Raw genomic sequence first — 19,589 nt, forward strand, 5'->3', positions numbered from 1 at the left:
GCCAGCATTTATGCAAGAAGCACTGGGGTGCTATCCATGGTTCTGACACACTTGTCCGAAGTGCCAACCACAGTTTTGTACAGATCCAGGGACCAAACTAGTATGTACTAGTCAAAATGTCAAATCTATATGCCTCTGCCTCGTCCATACAAGAGATTTTTTTCCTCCTTAACACTAAGTATGACTATTCTTTTAGTGTCTCTCTCCACTCATTTCCTATGGGCCAAATTCACTCTCAATTAACTTGCAGTTACTAGCCTCTCTATGTCAGTGTACAACCATATCTGTTCTCTTCTCTTTCCTGACGGAGCTCCAGGAATGGGCTGGTCTCTTCTCTCCAACCAGGGGCTCCCTGAAGGAGGGCAGGAGGCTGGCTCTCTCTGATCACATTTGGGGTTCTACCAAGGAACAGGCAGAGGGTAGGAGCCACATGTTCCCTGTTACAAGCAAGGGCAGGGACAGAATGGATGAGGAATGTGCTGCGTGGGGAAGGAAGGGCTGCCAGATGTGCTTACCTGGGTAAGGGTGGATGCCATTAGCAAACACAGCTTCCGCGGCAGGTTGCCCATTGGCCTGTGGGGGGAGGCCGGTGAAGCCGTTCACCCCAATGGGGGATGGGATGCTAGGCACAGCTGGTGCAGTGATGCCCGGAGGGGTGCTGCCACCTGGTTCCAGAAGTGCAGAGGGGCAGAAGAGGAGGGGAGGCAAGCAGAACCAAGGTGAGGAAGGCCGACCCATGGAGCTCTATCCCTTGGCTCCAAGGGCCTGGGAAAAGACCTCCCAAGTCAGTCCTATCTGTGAATCATGCCTGGGGTTATCTCCCTTCACGGTGACACCACTCATCCCAACTGTATCCATCCTTCAAGGCAGAGTCCAACTCTGGCCCACCCCAAGAAGGCTTCCCTGACCAGTGACTGCAGCATGGCCTTGGACCTGCAGCACATAAACTATTCTCAGTGTCCTTGACTTTGACCACACTTAATCTTCCTTTCATCTTTTTTAGTGGATGTTGCTCACCCCAGCTAAGTCAGGATGGGCTGGTCCTTGTTTAGCCACTACGGGGCTACTAAGTTGCTGGCTCTGCTCTCTTGTCTGCATCACTGAGGGGCTGATCTGGCTCCCCATGAAGGAGTTTTGCTACTCAGGTGGGAGGAGGTCTTAATTCTGATGTTCCCTTGCACATAAGGAGAGAGCCCTTTGCAGAGTCCAGACTCAGCCCTATTCATACACCAAATAGACACTGAGGCCTCCTCCAGTGGAGGCAATGGTGATGCCCATTGTGACAAGGGTAAAGTCAGGGTCAGATGACAATACCCTGTGCCTTCTCTATGCCAGGTGGGTGGAGCCCAAGGTGTGGATGGCATACTGATGATTATACTGGAAAGGGCCTTCCTCTTCCTGTCGGAATCAGGGAATCTCTACAGCTCCTGGATGTCAGGAAGGCTGCCAGTATGGTGCAGGGAGCTGAGGAAGCTGGATGAATGAGAACCTGGGGTGTTGGGCCAGGCCTTGGGACTAGACAAGGGTTTCTTAATTTTGTCACTACTGACATTTGAGGACAGACATTTCCTTATTGTGAGGGGCTCTCCTGGGCATCATAGGATGTTTAGCAACAACCCTGGCCTCTACCTACTAGACTACAGTAGCACTCCCCCTACCAGTTGTGACAACCAAAAATGTCTCAGGACATTGCCAGATGTCCTGGGTGGGCAGGAGGACAAAACTGGCCCAGGTTGAGAATCACTTAACTGAACAATAGCCAAGATCTAATTAAGAACATCCTGGGGAGCTTGGGTGGCTCAGTCAGTTAAGCATCCAACTTCCACTCAGGTCATGATCTCACGGCTCATGAGTTCGATCCTCACGTTGGGCTCTGTACTGACAGCTCAGAGCCTAGAGCCCGCTTCAGATTCTGTCTCTATTTCTCTCCACCCCTCTCCTTGTGTGCACTCTCTCTCTCTCAAATATAAGTATTAAAAAAAAAAAAAAAGAACGTGCTTTATGAATGGGGTTATTTCCAAACCCGCTGTCCTTTAATAATTCTTAAGGTTCTCTCTTGCTTATCTCTCTTGCTTATCTCTCTTGCACTTGTCTTGGGAAAAGCCAATGAATCTAAGTTGGATTAAAGAAAAGTGAAAAAACTGGGGCTCCTTCCCTGGTTAGGCCAGGAACCTAATAAGGCCACAGAATGGGTGAGATTTTTTTCCCCTCAGACCTCAAAGTGGGGAGGTGTTTTCATGTGAATTTCTTTCTAGAGATCTAGAAAAGAGATCAAGATGAATTGCTTCCTGATATGGCCCAATAACTTGAGTGAAACTTTCACCACCCTGAAATCATATCATTGACTGCATGGGGCCCACATCTCATCTTCCCTTAGGTCTCCAGGGATTTGAACATTGAAAAAAATTTTTTTTAATGTTTTTATTTATTTTTGAGAGAGAGAGAGAGAGAGAGAGAGAGAATGTGAATGGGGGAGGGGCAGAGAAAGAGGGAGACAGAATCTGAAGCAAGCTCAAGGCTCTGAGCTGACAGCACAGAGCCCGACGTGGGGCTCAAATTCGTGAACCTTGAGATCATGAGCCGAGATGAAGTCAGACACTTAACCTACTGACCCACCCAGGTGCTCCGGGATTAGAACACTTACAAACTTCCAGAGGATGAAGCCTGCTTGGGTCCATACACCATGTGCTCTGGCCATGGGAAGGTCCACCAGTAGAAGAAATTGGCCAAATAATAGGTCCCACCTGCTGCTTTCCTGCCACACCAGGTCCAGTGTTGGTACCTGGCCACTCACCTGAGGTTGGGGTCATGGGTGCGGCCGCCAGGCCATTCATGTTGAGGGCCGCCATCTGCTGCATCTGGGCGGCGGCGAAGGCAGCCATGGGGTTCAGGTAGCCGCCCTGTGCGACTGACGCCATTAGTGCCGCTTGCTGCTGCATCAGCTGGGGCAGAGGAAGTGGAAAAAATATCATGCGCTTCCAGGGGGGCAGCCCTCCCCACCAGGGGGCTCAGCTCCTGGAGACCAGCCTTCCAGGGGAGTTCAGATATATCCCCCCACCCCCACCCTCTGAGAGAACTGTATTCATAAGTAATGATAGGGTCTTAGGAACTCTAAAGTTGTAGAAGGGGAGGAGGAGGGGACTGGCTCCCTGGGTGCTGGTCAGCCCTAAGAAAGGTCTGTCATCCATGGAGATGTGACAGCCAGAGCTCCAGAGACATGTTAGGTGAGCCTCTGTAGAGTTAACTTGGCATGGATTTGTTTAAGGTGGTCCTAACTTGGAGTCTGTTGGGTAGAAGCAACAGGAGAATCATGAATAGAACTCCGGGCACCCCCAGTGTCCTCACAAAGGTGAGCGGGGACTGGGTAGGTTGCTGACATGGCCAAGTTTGGACACTGCTGAAGAAGTGAAGTGAGCTTATATCTTTAGAACCGGAATGCCGGCCGACCTCAGGGCCACCCTGTGGGGGCTGTGGTTACAAGTCTGGGGTCAGCTCCTGGGAGACGAGGACAGAGCTGGCTCCAGTGTGGAGAGAAGAAATGGATGGCCAGCAGAATGAGGCAGGGTCTGAAGGGACCGCAGGGCAAGTGTGGATGCAGAGGGCCTTGGGGCACCTCAAAGGGGCCCTGCCGGGAATGACCGCCTCCCATGAGTGAGGGCAGAAGTAGAGTGGTGACAACCAAGCACGGGCACCTCTCTCACCACTTCCAGGTGGTGCTTCCTAGACTCTGACTAGTGGAAGAGCGCTGAGGGCCCCCACCTTGCTGCCCAGCCTAGAGGCCTCTCCAGCTCTTTCTCTATAGAACCAGAATAGCCGCCCACCTCCTCCTGGAAGCCACCCTGCACTGGCCTAGACTTCTCTTAGCCCCCTCTGGTCTCTACTCCCTGGGTTCACTCCTCATCACTCCTCATGCTCCAGGACAGCGAGATACCCTGGGCCAGGGGCAGGGCTCCCCTCAGCACTCTTAGGCGTCCTTGCTCTCCCAGGCTCTGAGCAAAGTGAGCTAGAGAACAGCTGCGCGCACGGCCCCGCCCCTCACTCGGCTGCGCCCCCACTTACTGCCTGTGCGTAAGCGCCGTAGGCCCCAAACGGGATGGCCATGGGGTTGAACATGCCCATCTGGCCGGCCATCTGCTGCATTCGCCGCATCGTGCGCTCCTTGTCGGTGTCGGCAAACTTGACCACCAGACTGGATGAGGCTCCCTGCAGCCAGGACTGCGCGTGAGGCCCACTTGCCCCAGCTGCCTCCTCTCCCAGCTGTCCTTGCCCTGGCAGGACCCACCCGATCCTCTGGGGGAGGGCCCTGGGGAGGGGGAGGGGTGGAGCTGGGCGGCACGTTCCAGCGCCTGCACTCGCCCAGCTGTCTGGGATCTTAACCCGACGGCAGGCGTTTTTTAATCTAGAGGCAGTCCAGTTCCTTACGTCTCTGGGCCTCAGTGTCCTTGTCTGAGAAATGGGGATAATGATAACGCCTTCCTGTCTCTTGAGGAGGCTGTGAGCGCCCCACATTTGGCAAAGTGTGCACGGAGCTCAAGGGCAGGCGGGGCCCTGCGGAGCTCTCGGTCCCTCTGGGGCCACCGCGGAGTCCTCACTTCATCCGGGAGCGCCCCACTCACCGGCATAGTCTGGCTGCCGTGCAGAGCGTTGATTGCGGCTTGTGCCTCGGCATGGGAGGAGTACTTCACAAAGGCGCACCCTGGGGGGACGGGAGAGGCTGAGCCAAGGCGCGAGGGCCGGCCGAGGAAGGCCTTAGAAGCGCGAGGGCTGAGAGGTGAGTCACCCGAGGGGCCGAAGGGAGAGGGCGCATCCCGAAGGGAGAGGGCGCATCCCGGATGAAAGCAGAATGGGTGAGACACAGAGACTGAGAAAGAGAGACATGGAGAAACACAAAGACAGAACCACACAGAGACAGAGAAAGACCTGGACGGGGATGGAGACTTAAAAGCATCCTTATTTTAAGTCTCCCTGCCCCTCTCTGGACTTGGATGGCGGCCTTCCCTTATCCTCAGGCCGGACCGCTTTGCCCCTTCCAAGCATCCTTCCCCGGCTCGCAGGTCGCAGGTCGGGGCCAGCTGGAGGCCCAGGACTGGCCGGGGTTGGGGGGCTGCTGTGGGGCCCAAGGCCTCGCCCGCCCGCTCCCCCGCCCCGCCCCCACGCACCCTTGCTGTTGCCATCCGGCCCGCGCAGGATGGTACACTCCTCGATGTTCCCGAAGGCTTCGAAGAGGCGGCGCACGTCGTCCTCGGACTGCTGCTTGTTGAGCATGCCCACGAAGAGTTTTCTATCTTCTGGAACAAAATTAGGAGATGCTTACCTGGGCCAGAGGAGCCGGGCTGCACGCGGGCGGGCCCGGGCGGCGGGCGGGGGGGGGGGGGGTTGGTAAGAGGGTACAACCGGAGGGTAAGAGGAGGAGGGGGAGGAGCTGGGCAGGCAAGAGGGCTCTTAGCTGGAGGGGGAGGGCTTGGACGCAACTAGAGCAGGAGGGCCACAGGGTGAGGGGGTTGGGAGAGAGGGAGAGCATAGCCAGAGGTGGAGGTGAGGGAGGAAGGGTTGGGTCAAGGGGGCTGGATTGCAGCGACTGTGCCCCCTCCCACCCAGAGGGCAGGCAGCACACAGAGGGAGTGAGGCCATTGCACAGAGGTGGCACAAGGGGCATCTGGGCAACCCTGCATTCCCTTTCTCCTTCTTCTTAGCTACATACTATCTTCTTCAGCCACTTTCACCCCCAGATGCCAAAATTAACTCACAACAGGCAAGTCCACCACAGGGCTTTTGCATCTGTCCTTCCCTCTGTCTGAAGTGCCTCCCGATCACAAGGCTGAATTCTCGCCTTCTAGGTCTCAGTTTAAATAGTGCTTCTTCATCAAGGCCCCTCCTTCCTGCTCTCCTTTATTCTCTGTCTCAGATTCTGTCTCTCAAGGCCCAGATTCCAAAGGACCATCGTTTACCGCTTTGCTTTGGTTTCTGTCCAGCTCCCTGCCCCCACCCCATGGATGCTCCCTGGGGGAAGAGAGCAGGCCTTGCCTGGAGTGCCAGTTAGTCAGCCCTCAGGACAGAGTTACGGAGCGGACAAACGAATGCCCTGTGTCATTCCCGGGGTCACACCTTCTTTTTATCCCACATTGTTTGTACCTCCATCTCGTGTCCCTTCCTTGGTCTGGCCCTTCCTAGTTCATGCTGCAAAAATGTAGCCCTGGACACTTTTGTGGGGCCTGTTCCTGAAGGCTGGGCTCTGGCACAAGTCTCCCCCCGCCCAGGGGGTTTAGAACCACTCGGTTTCTTGACACCACTTGGCCGTGTGCTTAGGGTAGCAGGGATCACACTGGACTGTGCGGCTCTGTAGCAGCCGCGACTGCCGAAGGATCTCCCGTCCCACAAGCTGATTGCGATGTGAGCATGTGACGTGAAGTCCTCCCACTGAGGTGGGGCCTGTGCTCCCTCCCCTCGAACCAGGGTGGGGCTGTGACTGCTCTAACCAATAAAGAATGGCACAAAGGATGCCTGCTGACTTCCAAGTTAAGTCATAAAAGGGAGGCGCTCCTACTTGGCTCTGTCTTTGGGAATGCTTTCTCTGTGAGAAGCCAGCCACCCTGCTGTGAACAACTCTCGACTCAAAACTAGCTCACAGGACAGTCCCCATGAGAAGGAACCCATGTCCCCACCTGACGGCCAACATCGACCACCAGACATGGGAAGAATGAATCTGCAGATGATTCTGGCCCCCAGCCTTCGAATCTAACAGCTGAGGACCAGGCGTCTCGGAGCAGAGATAGGCCTTCCATGCTGTGCCCTGTCTGAATGCCTAACCCCCAGGATCCATGAGTGTAACAAATGGTTATTTTACACCACTCAGTCCGGGGCTAAATTGTTATGCAGCCATAGGAGCTGGAACAGAATCCCTGTGGAAGCAGCACTCAGCAGGCACTCACTAGATGTTTGTTGACTCTCGGATGACTGACAAACACAGGCACACACAGCCTATGTGCAGAAACGTGCACCCCCAAATTGCAAATGGCCCTGAGTTCTGGTTCCTGCGAATGTGAGAGCATTCTGAGTCTATGTCTCTCTGTACTCAGAGTACTTGCTACCTTCTGCCCCAGAGAACCTCCCCATGCCCAGACTGCCAGGTGAATTCACATAGAGCTGAGGAGGTGTCCTGGGGTCTGGAGCAAAGCAGAGGAAACCACCTGGTCCCTGCACTGCTTCACAAGCCACCCCAGAGTCCTCCTCTTCAGGAAGCCCTGACCTCTGCCCTGTCAGTACCTCTTAGCCCAGAGCACTTAGCACTGGGCAAGTCCTCAGTGATGAGGTAGTCCTGGGTCCCAGCTCCTTCCATGCCCTACAGGGCATCATTGCCAGTTGTTGTTACTGCTTCTGGACCAGGGCACCCCAGTCTAGCCCTTCACCATTAGTGGGCTTCAGTCAAAGTTCTGGGGCCTGGAGCCCCTGCCCGGGCAAGCAGGTGGCTTCTTGGGCCATCTCAAGGCCGGGCACACCCGGCCCCATCTTCAGGGCTCACAGACTCCAAATTCTGGGCCAGGAAACCAAGAAGAAGAGAGAGAGAGAAAGTGGAGGGGTGAAGCTGGGGAAGGATGGGGGGAGATGAGGTTAGGAGCGGAGGGAGAAGGAAAATGGCAGAAATGGAGGGAAAAGAATCAGAAACAAAGAGCATCGAGCAGAGATGGCAGAGGAGAGGGCAGAGACAGAGGGGAGAGGGGGCAGTGGCTTATGTTTAACTCCCAGAAGCAGCAGCAACATTTTCCATGAAGTGGAGGAAGCTTCTCAAGCCTTCAGTGGAGTCGTGAGTCATTACAACTCTGCACTCCCGTCCCCCACCCAGCCCCAGCGCCTTTTAAGGACTCCAATTAAATGGGATTTCCGGAAAGACAATGAAGTGAAACCCCCTGCCTCCTGCTAATCCCTGGCTCTCAGGTTTAGAAATTCTCCTCCCTGGGAAGGAAAAAGGAAGGGAAGAGGGGGGCCCCTCCTCTGTCTGAGCCTGATTTAAATGCTGGGACCAAAACCCCGCGACTTCTCCTCTCTCCTGACATCTGAATATATTCCTTTATTATCATTATGACAGCCTTCTGATTGCATTAAAATTCATCCACACGTGCCTTTCTATTCAGGCACTTCCCTTTTGCCAGTTTTTCCCCCTCATTTTTTTCTTCCTCTCCCCTGAAATTTTGTCTTCCTTACAGTTCTCCGTTCTCAGTTCTAGACCAGGGCCTTTCCTTCCGGAGGACTTTCCAAACTTGTAGGGGGCCAGGCTTCTCCAGGCCCCCTACTCGGAGACCTGGACGCCCAGATTTCCCCAGGGAGACTGCAGCTAGCGTTGCCTTTCTAGAAGACTGCAAGAAACCCAAGAATCCAGTCCCATTGCCACTCCCCTAGGTATTCTTGGGTGAGTCCTCCCCACTGCCCCACCCTCACTCCCCTAGGTGTTCTCGGGTGAGTCCACAACCCTCAGATGTTGGTTGGTTCCGGGACCCTCAAATGCACCCAGTTTGCACACTCTTCGTTTCCACCTGGCTTTGGTGTGCTTCTAAGGATTCTCTTTCAGACCAGAGGCTGGAAGGACTCTTGAGTCCAAAGGTGGATCTCCTTGTGGCCCAGGCCCACTGGCTTAACCCCAGCACCGCTGCCTCGCCACTGTATAACTTCTCCCCACCTGGGCTTTAGGTCTACAGAACGGCAATAATCAGTCCTTCCTCATGTGATGGATGCTAGGCTTCCAAGAGATGCTACAGGAGCAGAACCTGGCCACCACCAGGAACAACAGGGAGGGCCATTACTCCAGGAGGAAGAGGAAATGGAGGGCCACCCCTCCCTTCATTTGCCCTGCCCTAATTTGGCCAGGAGGGCCACCCCTGTGTGTGTCCTAGATGGGGAGAGGTCATCTCTGGGGGGACCAGACTTATGCTATGGCTGACCAGCCAGCATGGACAACCTCCCCCTGTCACCCTGCCCTCTGTGACCTCCTCTCCCTCTGGCTACTTTCCTGAGGCACTGTCTCCAAGTTGTGTCAGATGACCAATGGCACCATTTGGCTGGTGTCTTGGGTCTGATGCCAACCTAGTGAAAGTCTCACAGGATGACTCAGTTTCCCCAGCCAGCCACCCTCTCCAACATTGACACAAGACCCCTGACTCCTGGACAGGCTAAGCAGTCCCTGACCACAGCCTGCCTATCTGACATGATACAGGGTCCCTGGGTAATGGTGAGTCTGTGGTGTTCTCACTCTCCCCTGTAAGACCGCAGCCTTAAGCCCACGGCAGGACCTTGGGGGGGGGGGGTGTTGTTGTGTCTCTGAGGAGGTGAGGCCAGGAGAGACCACAGAGCCAGGGGTGGAGATGGGCTGAAGACACCCCTGGGTGGGAAGTCATAGGGCCCAAACATGTGAGCAAGTGGAGGCTAGTGACTGGACCCCAGTACCTTCCCCTCAAGAGAGCCCAGCTTAAGGTAGGGGACTATAATATGTTCCTATTCTGGCTCCCAGGGCTGAGCCCAGTGCCAGACCACCCCCACCCTCGAGTCTTCACATGGGCTCCTCCTGTCAAGGGACAGAACAAGGGGAGCGTGCTCCTTAGTCATTCAATTGTTTGCTGAGCCCTTTTCTCTGCACCAGACACTGCTCCAGGCACCGCGCCTGCAACAGTAGGCTCACTGGAGCTGACGTCCATCCGCTGATGGCAACACAGGCCATCTGCAATAGACAGTTCCCAAACAAGACAAAGGCCACTGGGGCTGCCACGCAGTGGCCCCCAGAGCTCGTGTGCCCTCCCCGCAGGGCTCCAAGACACATAGTTGTAGCCTCTCCGGGTCTCTTGACTTCCCAATCCTATAACCCCTTGCTCCTGCCTCCCTGCTCTTTTAAAAAGTGAGTGCTTGTGTCTGCGGGTGTGGGGAGCACCTGGGGTCCTGGGGAGCAGGAGTGTGACACCCCAGAAGGGCTGGGCGGTGGAAGGTAGGTGCTACTCTCAGCTCTGCCTGAAGCAGAGGGCAACTCTGCTTTCTGTGCCCAGTGTCCCAACGACCACTGCCAGGGAGTAGGCATAGTCTACAGCACCCCCAAATAATGCATGGGGAGAAGTACCCAGTTCTGTGTCAAATGAGGTGTTTACAGCCACCTCAGAAGGGCCTGGATCAGTGCACCTGACCTACTGCCTAGGCTCACCCTCTGGTGACTCCTTCCGTGAGCATTTATTGAGCATTTATTATGAGAGAGGAGAGCCAGGAAACAGCTCTGGACTGTGCACCAGAGGGGCCGGGGTAGGGTGGGGAGGGGTGGAGGGGTGGGAGGAGGGGGAGTGTTTAGACCCTGAAGGCTTCCAGGAGGAGGCGGGCTGGGGATTCCACTTCTGGGGGACCAGTGCAGGGGCTCCAGACCACAAGAGCATTTGAGCAAAGTCTGAGAGGTGGGAGGGACCCCTCTTTTCACCCACTCCCAGTGGTCTCTACGGGCCACAGGGCTGGCAGTAAGGGGGTCAGGCCGAAGTTCGACTTTGCCTTTCCAACAGCCTCTTGCCTGCTGCCCCAGCACAAACACACACAGCTCCCATTCCTCTGGCCTCAGGAGTCTTTTTTATTTCCCCAGAACCTCAATCTAATTAAGCTCCAGGTTCCCAACCTATAAAAAGCATTGGGTGACACCTCCCAGGAGCCATAGATAGGTGGATAGGTGCTTATGAAAAGGCAATGGAATCTGGTTGCCAGAATATTAGGCTTTTTCCAATCCCTCCCTGAAAGAAACTCCTACACTCGTTCACTCAAGATGTCAGGGCAGAATGGGGCTCTGGCTGGAAGGATTTGCATTTTAAAAGGAGGGCCCAGGAAACCTAGAAGCAAGACACTGATAGATGGCAAGTTTAGGCCAGGCTCCTTCATGGGATATTTCCCGGTGGTGCCTGAGCTCCCTCGGATGTGCAAGGAGCATCTTGCGGGCTTGCAGGGGGAGCGGGCCCCCGACTGGGGAGGGCGGGGGTGACAGCAGCACCACTTGACACGCCAAATGCCAGCGCCTTAGCGCTAATGCTCAAATTCCGGTTTAATTTTCAAAATTTGATTCGCTCATTACCATCGGCATTAAACAATATTTCCTGCTTAAGGATAGACGGCTGCTGGGGCACTGTGGACGAGTGTTCAGATGGTTAATGCCTTTTATGGCTACAATAGACTTTTACTGTTCTCTTCCCTCCAGCTGCCGAGGGTGGGTGGGTGGGGGGCCTGGAGCTGGGGAGAACCCCAGGGTGAGGGGCCAAGGTGGGGAATATGGGGCTTTGAGGTCTGCAGCTGGCGGGGAGGGCAGAGGGGTTACTGGGGGGCCTGGCTGCTGCAGGATTTAAGGCCAGCCCAGCAAGAGATGCTTTCCTTCGGGTCCCTAGAGACTCAACGACAGCAATTTGGGGAGTGAGGAAGAAATGCTCCGTTCACAATCACGGAGCCAGAGGTCTTCTGTCCTGCTCTGCAGGCTTTGGACCCAAAGGCGGTCTGGGTGAGGCCAGAGCCCAGAGCCTGAGGTGCACCACGTGCCTGCCTCAGCTGCTGGCAGAATGTGGAGCCCTGAGGGCCACCCCAGGCAGGGCCCTCGCGCATCTATCAGGCTGTTGACTTTGGGACCAGGGGACTCCCAGGGTGCCTCCTGGATCCCAGAACCATCTGCTCTCCCTGGAGATGATCTCAGCGCACCAGGGCCCACAGGCAGTGAGTCTGAGGGGAAGATGCTTACTCCTGTTCCCTAGCTTCACCGCCAATCAGGGAGGACCTTCAAAGGAAGGGGACAAGGGAGGCACACCGACTCGATAGGAGGGCCAGGGGGACATCTTCCAGGCAGTGACTGAAGCTGTTTGTCAAATCAACCTAGGGCGAGTCATATGCCCTCCCTGGGCCCCCATTTCCTCACTTATAAAAGGGAGAGAATAACTGTGCCCACCTTCTAGGGCTGTTAGAAGTTAAATGAGCTGAGTACACGGGGTGTTAGCACAGTGCCGGGCACAGAGCGAATGCTCAGTAAATGCACTCATTGTGCCGGTTACAGCCCTTACTGCCACTGCTCACCCACAGGGGCTCCAGCTGGTGGGGTGAGGAGGCCCACCCTCACCCCCAGGGGTGTGGAGAGGACCCCCAGGTACTTTGAAATGAACAAAGTCATTCTTGCCCAGCCCAGCCTTTGCACCACCCTAACCAAATGGTAGTGTTTTGGGGACAGCTGAGATGCTCCCCAGCCTCCTCCAGGAGGTCCACCTGGATTGATCCAAAACAGGGCATTTCTCCCAAAGTCACACCAAGCCCAGCAATGTGCTAGTTCCACCAGTTCTGCTGGTCCAGACCCATCAAGCACCTCTGGCTCCCAAGGGACAAGCGGGGCTCAAACCAATCACCTGAATCTAAATCTGTGCCATTTTCAAGATTGCTGACCCCTCCCCCCACAACCAGAGTCCCAAGACCTCCCCTGCCTCCTATTTGCCAGCCCTAGTACAGCCCCCCACCTTCCTCCCCCAGGAGAGCAGCATGCAGCCTCAAACCTGCCTTCCAAAAAAAAGGGGGTAGAGGACAGGGCAGGGGGCTCCTCTCATAATGGGATCTGGACAATGTCCCCCTCCTCAAGTTGGCGTGGGCGGTCGGCAGCCTCCCTGCACACCCAGGTTAAGGGCTTGGGTATGGATCCCTCTGTAGCAGTGTGATGGGTTCGGCCACCCTCCTGAGAGCCAGTCCCTTCACCTGGGACATGGGGTCACCCGCCAGGCCCATGTGGGTTCTCAGCGTGAAGTGAACCAGTGAGTAGAAAAGTCGTGGCCCCCTCGGTCCCCACAACATGCACGGTGTCAGAGCCAGAGCGGGGAGGCAGCTGGGGGGAGCTGCCTCCCCCTCCAAGGATAAAAGCCTTCTTGCCTGGGAAGGAGGCTGAGGGAGACATCAAACCAGATCAAAGGCTGCTGGGGCTGGGACTGGGATGGGGCTCCCTCTCCACCGGGGATGCAAATGAGGACCCTCAGCCAGCTCTGGCCTCTGGGGGAGGCGGTGCCAGGCCTTGATCTACCAGCTCCCTCGTGACAGGCGCTGTTTGATGTTGGGGGTGGGAGGAGGCAGGAGCCCTGCGTCCAGTCCCTACACACTCGCATTCCTTCGGCTCCTGCCTCTCAGTGCTTCGGGATCTGGCCCCAGCCACGTCAGTCTCCTCCTCACCGTCTCTTGACACCCACCCAGGCCCACTGCTATCTGCTCTCCACACAGCAGCCAGAGAGGGGTCAGTTCAAGTGCAAGGCGGAGCTCAAACCTCACAGTGGCTCCCATGTCCCTGAGCACAAGCCCACTCTTCTAAAGATGTGTAAGGGACTGCACAGGCACCCCACACTCCACTTCTCCCTGATCTCTCCTTCCCTCGTTCCAGACCTCTGGGCCTCCATGCTTTCTCAGGAATACTCCCTGTGCACCTCTGCCCCCCGCCCGGCCCCCACCTGGGGCATTTGCACCTCCTGTTCTTCCTCTTGTCTCAGAGATCGTGTTCTAGATATCCTCAGGACTCTTCACCTCCTGCAAGCCTTCCATCACATGTCACCTGCTCATTGAACTTTTCTGACCTGCTAGTTCAAGTCACGGCCTTCACACTCACTGTCCTCTTCCCTGGATTTTTTCATAACCTGTATCACCTTATTTTGCTCGTTTATGTCCAGCCTCCCATCCATTTCATTCATTGCTGAGCGCCCAATGCCTAACGTGCCTGGCATGTAGTAGATGTTCACTTAATATTTGTTGACATGAATACATGAGCCTATTTGCCCAGTGAGCATTGGGAGTGGCACTCCAATGGGGCTGGCCTGAGAGTGGGTGCCGGCGACGAGGCACCGACCTCCAGGAGTTCTCAGAAAGTAGGAAATGAGTGGCCCTTGTTGATAAGTGCAGGTGCCTAGCAGGTGATGAGCTGTGTGGCCAGGGGGTGGAGAGGGGTCTAAGAGGCTTAGTTTGGGCCCTGAAGGATTCATGGGCAGGGGTTGCCAGCTAAACCGGCAAGGGGCAGGCATCCCAGGTCAGGGAGCAGTACGTGCAAAAGCAGGAGGTGAGATGGGGCGTGTGGTACGAGGGAGCAGCAATGACACACGTAGGTATGCACGCACACACACTCCTCCTCCTTCCTCTTCTCCCGCCCATCGCAATCTAAACACCTCCCCCAAAGCCCAAGGCCTGGACGCTCACTTCTGACCACTGCAAACTTGGCCTGGGACTCCCACTCTGGGTGTAGGCTCCTTGTCTGTGCCCATCCTCACTGCCCGCCATGTGCTCCCTGGGCTTGGCCTAGCTCCCCGATTCACAGCACCAGCCCCCCCAGTCTCCGTGTCACCCCAGTCACCCCACAGAGCCTGTGGACCCAACTCCCACATCACAGAACCTCTGCTGCCCCCCAGGCACCCCGACTCCATCCCCAGACTGACTCCCTGCCTCCGGGAGGTGGTTAAAACAGCCACAAGAGTGAGGACTGTCATGGTTCTCATTTATTGAACACTCGCTATGACCTGGGCAGTGAGATAAGCACTTGACAGGTGTAGTGGGTATTTGATCATTTCTACTGTGTACAGGAAGAAACCGAGAAACAGAAGAGTTAAGCATCTTTCCCAGAAATGCGACACTCAGTCACCGGCGAAGCTGAGACCCATACTCAGCGGTCTGAGCTGAGCTGAGCCGAGCTCTCCCCGTCACCTTCCTTCCAGGGGAAGACGGTGTTACCTGGACTTCTCTCTCCCTCTTTTCTCTCCACCCCTCCATCTCCACACAGACGACTGGCAAAGGCCTAATAACCCGTTCCTTCTCCAAGTCCAGGGCTTCGGTTCAGCGCCTGGAAGGGGGACCGGGCAGGGTAACTGTAACCGGCTCAGGCTTCCCCTTGATTCCTGATGGCCTGGGGGCCTCTCTTTATGCCTCACAAGCCCTTCGCAGTCTCATTCACCCCTCTGCCCAAAGCCCCGCTGCCTTGAGCTCCCCTGGGTGCCGAGGAAGGAAGCTTGTTCCGGATGAGTCCTCAGGCCTTCCCCTTCCTGAGGTCTAGGCCGTAAGGTCCTCTCTCCTCCCCACACAGGAAAAGGGACCTGCTGGCAGAATCCACTCCCTGGGCAGAGCATGCCCCTCCAGCCCCCTGGTGGCTGCCTGGAGCACAGGTGTGGGTCTGTGCCATTGAGGGCTCGCAGCATGCTTTGGGAGACAGGACTAGAACTTGGGGACTGTCACCACCCTGGGGGCCAGGAATGCCCCCTGCACACTTGTCTCTTACATTCTTCGAGATGATGGGTAGGCATGAGGGCCCTGAGTTGGGCAGGAACTGAACCCTGGAGGTTGGGTACAGGTGAGGGGTCTGGAGGCCACTCCTGCACCCCTAGCTGCCTCCTCTTGGCTCTCCGACCCGCATCCCGCACCGAGTCTGCACCAGGCCTCCCAGGGGAAGCCTGGGATACAAAGTGGATCTACGTAGAAGTCACCTTTCTCTGGGGCAGCAGCGCACAGCCATCTCTCCAGGTAACCGATCGCACATTTGATCTGCTACATTATCCTCATCAGGCGCACGGTGCACGACAGACGGCCTGGGGTTCTGTGGGGACTTCTCGGCAGCCGAACCCTGTTGTCTAATGGGGTTTCCACTGGCGTCTGGTGCATTCTGCAGCATTTCACCCATCACAGATAATTTATAGCCTAATGGGGACTTTTTCCCTTTATATCATGTGGGAGCATAAATTATGGCCAGTTTGTCCTCAGCTCTCAAGGAGACAGACAGAGCAAGGCTCTCTTCCAGCAAAAAGAGGAGGCTTCTGTAGGGGACACGTACGGGCAGGGTGGCCAGAGGATGGTGGGGCACAAGAGGAGGAGAGACCAAGGGATGCTGTTAAGAACATCTCATTGGCAGGGCAGAGAATCTAGTCAAGGTGGCCACAGGTACTGGGGAAGAAGTAAGAGTCCCATGTAGGGCCACTCTTCTCTAGTCACTTTGGATCAAGGCTTGTTAGGTGAGTGGCAGAGCGGCACGGCGGCTGTGGCTATGAGGAGACACTCTGCTTGCCAATCACCTGACCACCGGGCCACAGCCCAACCTCTACCCCAGCCACAAGCTCACCCTAACCCTCCCAGCTAGAACCCTACTTCCTACAGCCTCTTAGAGAGAGTGGCTAGTCATGGGTCCCCCCCTCCCCCACTCCTCCCCGACCTCCTGCACAGTCAGAGACATAATGCAGTGCCAGGGAGCAGTGCACAGCTCCCGCCCCTCTGATCCATGCCCAGTTTTAGCATTGACGGTGCGGCTTTGCTGCTTGTGGGACGAGGGAGGAGAGTAGCCTTCTGACTTCTAACAGCCTGCCGCGTGTATTCCTGGGGAGGGGCAAACACCTTGTCTAATACAACAGTAGTCACGCTTGAACCCAGAGGCTATACTACCGTAGCCACCAAGCCCATTCTCCACCCTGGACACTGTGACAAGGACTTCTGGTGAGCCTGGGTGGGCTCATCGAGGCCAGTGTGGGGGTGATGCTTCCTGAAAACCCTGGCAGGAGTCTCGGGGCAGCCCAGAAGAAAGTTGCCTCACATGCCCCACTGAAGACCCCAGCCTTGCCCAGAGCCCAAGACTTTCCCTAGAAGAGCAAAGCCTGCTCCTCCTTCCTTGGTACACCCTTTCTAGAAAAACAGCAGGGGTCTTGGATCTTATAAGATGTTGGTTCTTGGCCCTGACTGTTCGGAAAATCACCTGGAGGCTTTCAGTAATACAGATACCCAGGGCCGGCTTCTGCGATATAGACTGGTCTGGAGCTCAGTATTTTTGTTTTTGGTTTTAGGTTTCTTTGAAACCTACTCAAATAATACCAACATGCAACCAGGGCTGGGAAGAGTCTTCTCCAGGCTGCTCCTGGCCATCTCCCCTCAGGCACCACCTCTCTGGCCCTAGGCCCCCAGCAAGAGCTCAGCCCTCGGGACTGCAGGATTCTGTGCCTACTGGTGCTGGGGGGGAGGGCCACACCCACCTTCTCTGCCCTGACACCTGAGGCTGAGCCAGCCCTGCTCTGAGAGAAGGTCCTAGCCTCTTTCATCAGCCCTCAGGTTTCCTTCCTGTCCATCTTTGTTCCAGTGCCCTTAGCCCTCCTGGAGTCACTGCTGTCCCCCAACACCCTTCTCAATGGAGCTCAGATGGTCTATGCTTAAGTACACACCTTGTTAACTCATGACTGATAATGGACTACAGATAGACACAGAGATGGATGGATGGCAGACATGATTAATAGATACTAGATATCCAGATTAAATGTTGGATGATAGATACACAGATGAGAGAAAAATGATTGCTGAGAGCAGATAGATTTATGGTCGATGGTACGTAAACAGCAATAGGTAAATGTGGATGGATGGATGGATGGCTACAATGTGTCTAAGGGCTTCAGATAATGGGGTCTGAATGCAAAAGGTCAGAAAACTGGTCATGGCCACCCACACCTGTTAGGGTGTCAGCTCTCAGAAGAACAAGGAACCCAGCTCTGTTCAAGACCTATCTTGAACCAACTTCTCTTTCAACTCAGGTTCTTGAACCTCCATATTTTCTGATGGGTTTGCTGTAGGTTGCAGTGGGGCTCATTTCCTGCAGACATCTGAAGCTTCTCTTTGATGCTTCCCTGAGCCTGCAGGTGGGCCCAGGGCACTTCCTGAGCCCCCACTGTACCTGATAAGGACCTCTCCTCCTAGGGGCAGACCTGTCCATCTCCCCCATAGGTGCATGGTCCCCAAAGGCCAAAGTCATATGCTCCAACCCCACAGAGCAGGTTGGTTTCTGGAGTGTGGCAGGCAGGACTGGCCCCTGCAGTTTGATGGCTGGTGTCAGCCCATATGGCATACACAGAGATTCATCCATTCACTCCTCCTGTCAGGGATCATGCCCTCAGAGAGGACAGTGAGAGCTAATCCATGCTGAGGGCTTGCCAAGGGCCAAGCACTGCTCAAGAGGATGTACCTTAGTTTCCTGAGGATGTACCACTGTTACCCCTATTTACAGATGAGGAGACTGAGGCACGGAGAGGTCTGGCAGCTTGCTGACAGTCCCATAGCTAATCAACAGCACGTCCAGGATTTGGACCCAGGTGGTCTGGCTCCCCACCTCTCATCTACCATGCCGAAAGCACTCCCTGCCCTGCTCACCAGAGTGGATGTTCGGGAGGCTCAGGTGAGCTCAGGAGAATACACGGCTCTGGGAACTGGACAGGGCTGCACATTTACAAGACATTATTCTTTCCAATGACTAATGAGATTGTGAGGGGAGCGTCCATGTCCTCAGCAGAGCAAACTATGCTGAAGGGTGGCAGCATAACTGTTGAGTGTGGCTCACATTGCTAACGACAGAGGCACCTGCTCTTGTCACTCAGGGGTCCTCCTGAGGCCTTCAGGTTGGCAATACCAAGTAAGTCACAGAGTGCCAGAAAGGGGAAATCCCATGTTTCAGCAGCCGGCAGGCCAGCTCTGCACCCCTTCTGTTATTCACCAGTCAGGCACACGGCTGGCCGACAAACTCTGTTCGAGGGACTGGTCAAGAGGTACAGGAGTAGATCTGCCCCTCCACTAAACGTGCTTCTGGACTGGAGCCTGGATGACCCCGCCGTGAAGGGCAGAGCCAGATGGGCACTGATAGAGAGGGAGCATGACCTCAGAGGCCAGGCCACTCTGCCGGTCTTCTCTGGGCTGAGTTAGGCAGGGAGCGGTGGGGATAAGGAAGGAAACCTGGGATGGGTGCACAGAGGAGAGAATCCAGAGTTTTATTCAGCACAAGTGCGTTTGCAAGGAGCTGGAGAATCCCGGTTTGAGAAGCAAGACACACACTCGCACCAACAGGTCTTTTGAGGGGCAGCTGGAGGGGAGAGGCGGGCAGGGCCCACTCTGCCTGGAGCAGGCATGACTGCGAGTGAAGGAGGAGGACAAGATGCCGGCTCCCCTCCCAGTCCTCCCTGCCCTGCCGCGGTCAGACTCTTCCACGGCTGATGGTGCTGGCTGCCTTTGTGGACATCCTGACAGTCCATTCGGTGCCACCTGGGCATTTCCACATGTCCTGCCCGCTTCCCACTACCATGATTCAATATAACACGGCTGTATCCCCATTTGACAGGTCGGTTAACTGAGGCTCACGGAGGCTGAGTGACAGACCCAAGCCCACCTGGGCAAGTGATTTGGGTGGGATTGGCACCCGATGTTTCTGACGGCTGTGCCATGCCTTCTCTGGCGTGCAAAATAGAATATGGTTCACAAGTGCCTGCCCCAGGGCTTGGTATTCCGTCCTTTGGGTTAGAGGCCTTTGGACTCAGCACTGCCCTCTTCTGGGAGCTTTGGAAATGTGGGAGCTCGTGTCACCTCAACAGGACTGATTTTGCCAGAAAGCGTCCTCTGGTTAGTGGGAGCAGATAAGCATTCAGGCCTGTAGTGCCTGAGAAAGAAAAAGGAGATGCAGGGGGGTGGGGTGGGGAGGGCAGCTGGTGTCTGGGCGAAGGGCTGGATGGTGCTGAGCTGGAAGTTGGTCTGTAATCATAATAGGATGAACGGCAGGGCCCGGTGTGTGGGCTGTGGGAAGCAGGGGACCCCCCCCC

General features: G+C 55.7%; 1 protein-coding gene across 50 annotated transcripts in view; it reads right to left on the reverse strand.

Moving 5' to 3' along the window:
* CELF4 (CUGBP Elav-like family member 4) overlaps positions 1-19,589 on the reverse strand; it is a 297,253-nt gene that overhangs the window by 25,844 nt on the left and 251,820 nt on the right. For 30 of the 50 annotated variants that reach the window (XM_045458690.1, XM_045458672.1, XM_045458642.1 and 27 more), the window contains exons 4-8: positions 5,160-5,288; positions 4,617-4,696; positions 4,060-4,203; positions 2,795-2,942; positions 516-665 (exon numbers count right to left, since the gene is read on the reverse strand). In XM_045458690.1, coding sequence (XP_045314646.1) covers positions 516-665; positions 2,795-2,942; positions 4,060-4,203; positions 4,617-4,696; positions 5,160-5,288 — 651 coding nt within the window. The remainder of the gene's footprint in view (positions 1-515; positions 666-2,794; positions 2,943-4,059; positions 4,204-4,616; positions 4,697-5,159; positions 5,289-19,589) is intronic. The other 20 variants (XM_045458673.1, XM_045458691.1, XM_045458689.1 and 17 more) reach the window with 1 other exon arrangement.

Source organism: Leopardus geoffroyi, chromosome D3 (assembly GCF_018350155.1).
Source record: "Leopardus geoffroyi isolate Oge1 chromosome D3, O.geoffroyi_Oge1_pat1.0, whole genome shotgun sequence".
NCBI lineage: Eukaryota > Metazoa > Chordata > Mammalia > Carnivora > Felidae > Leopardus > Leopardus geoffroyi.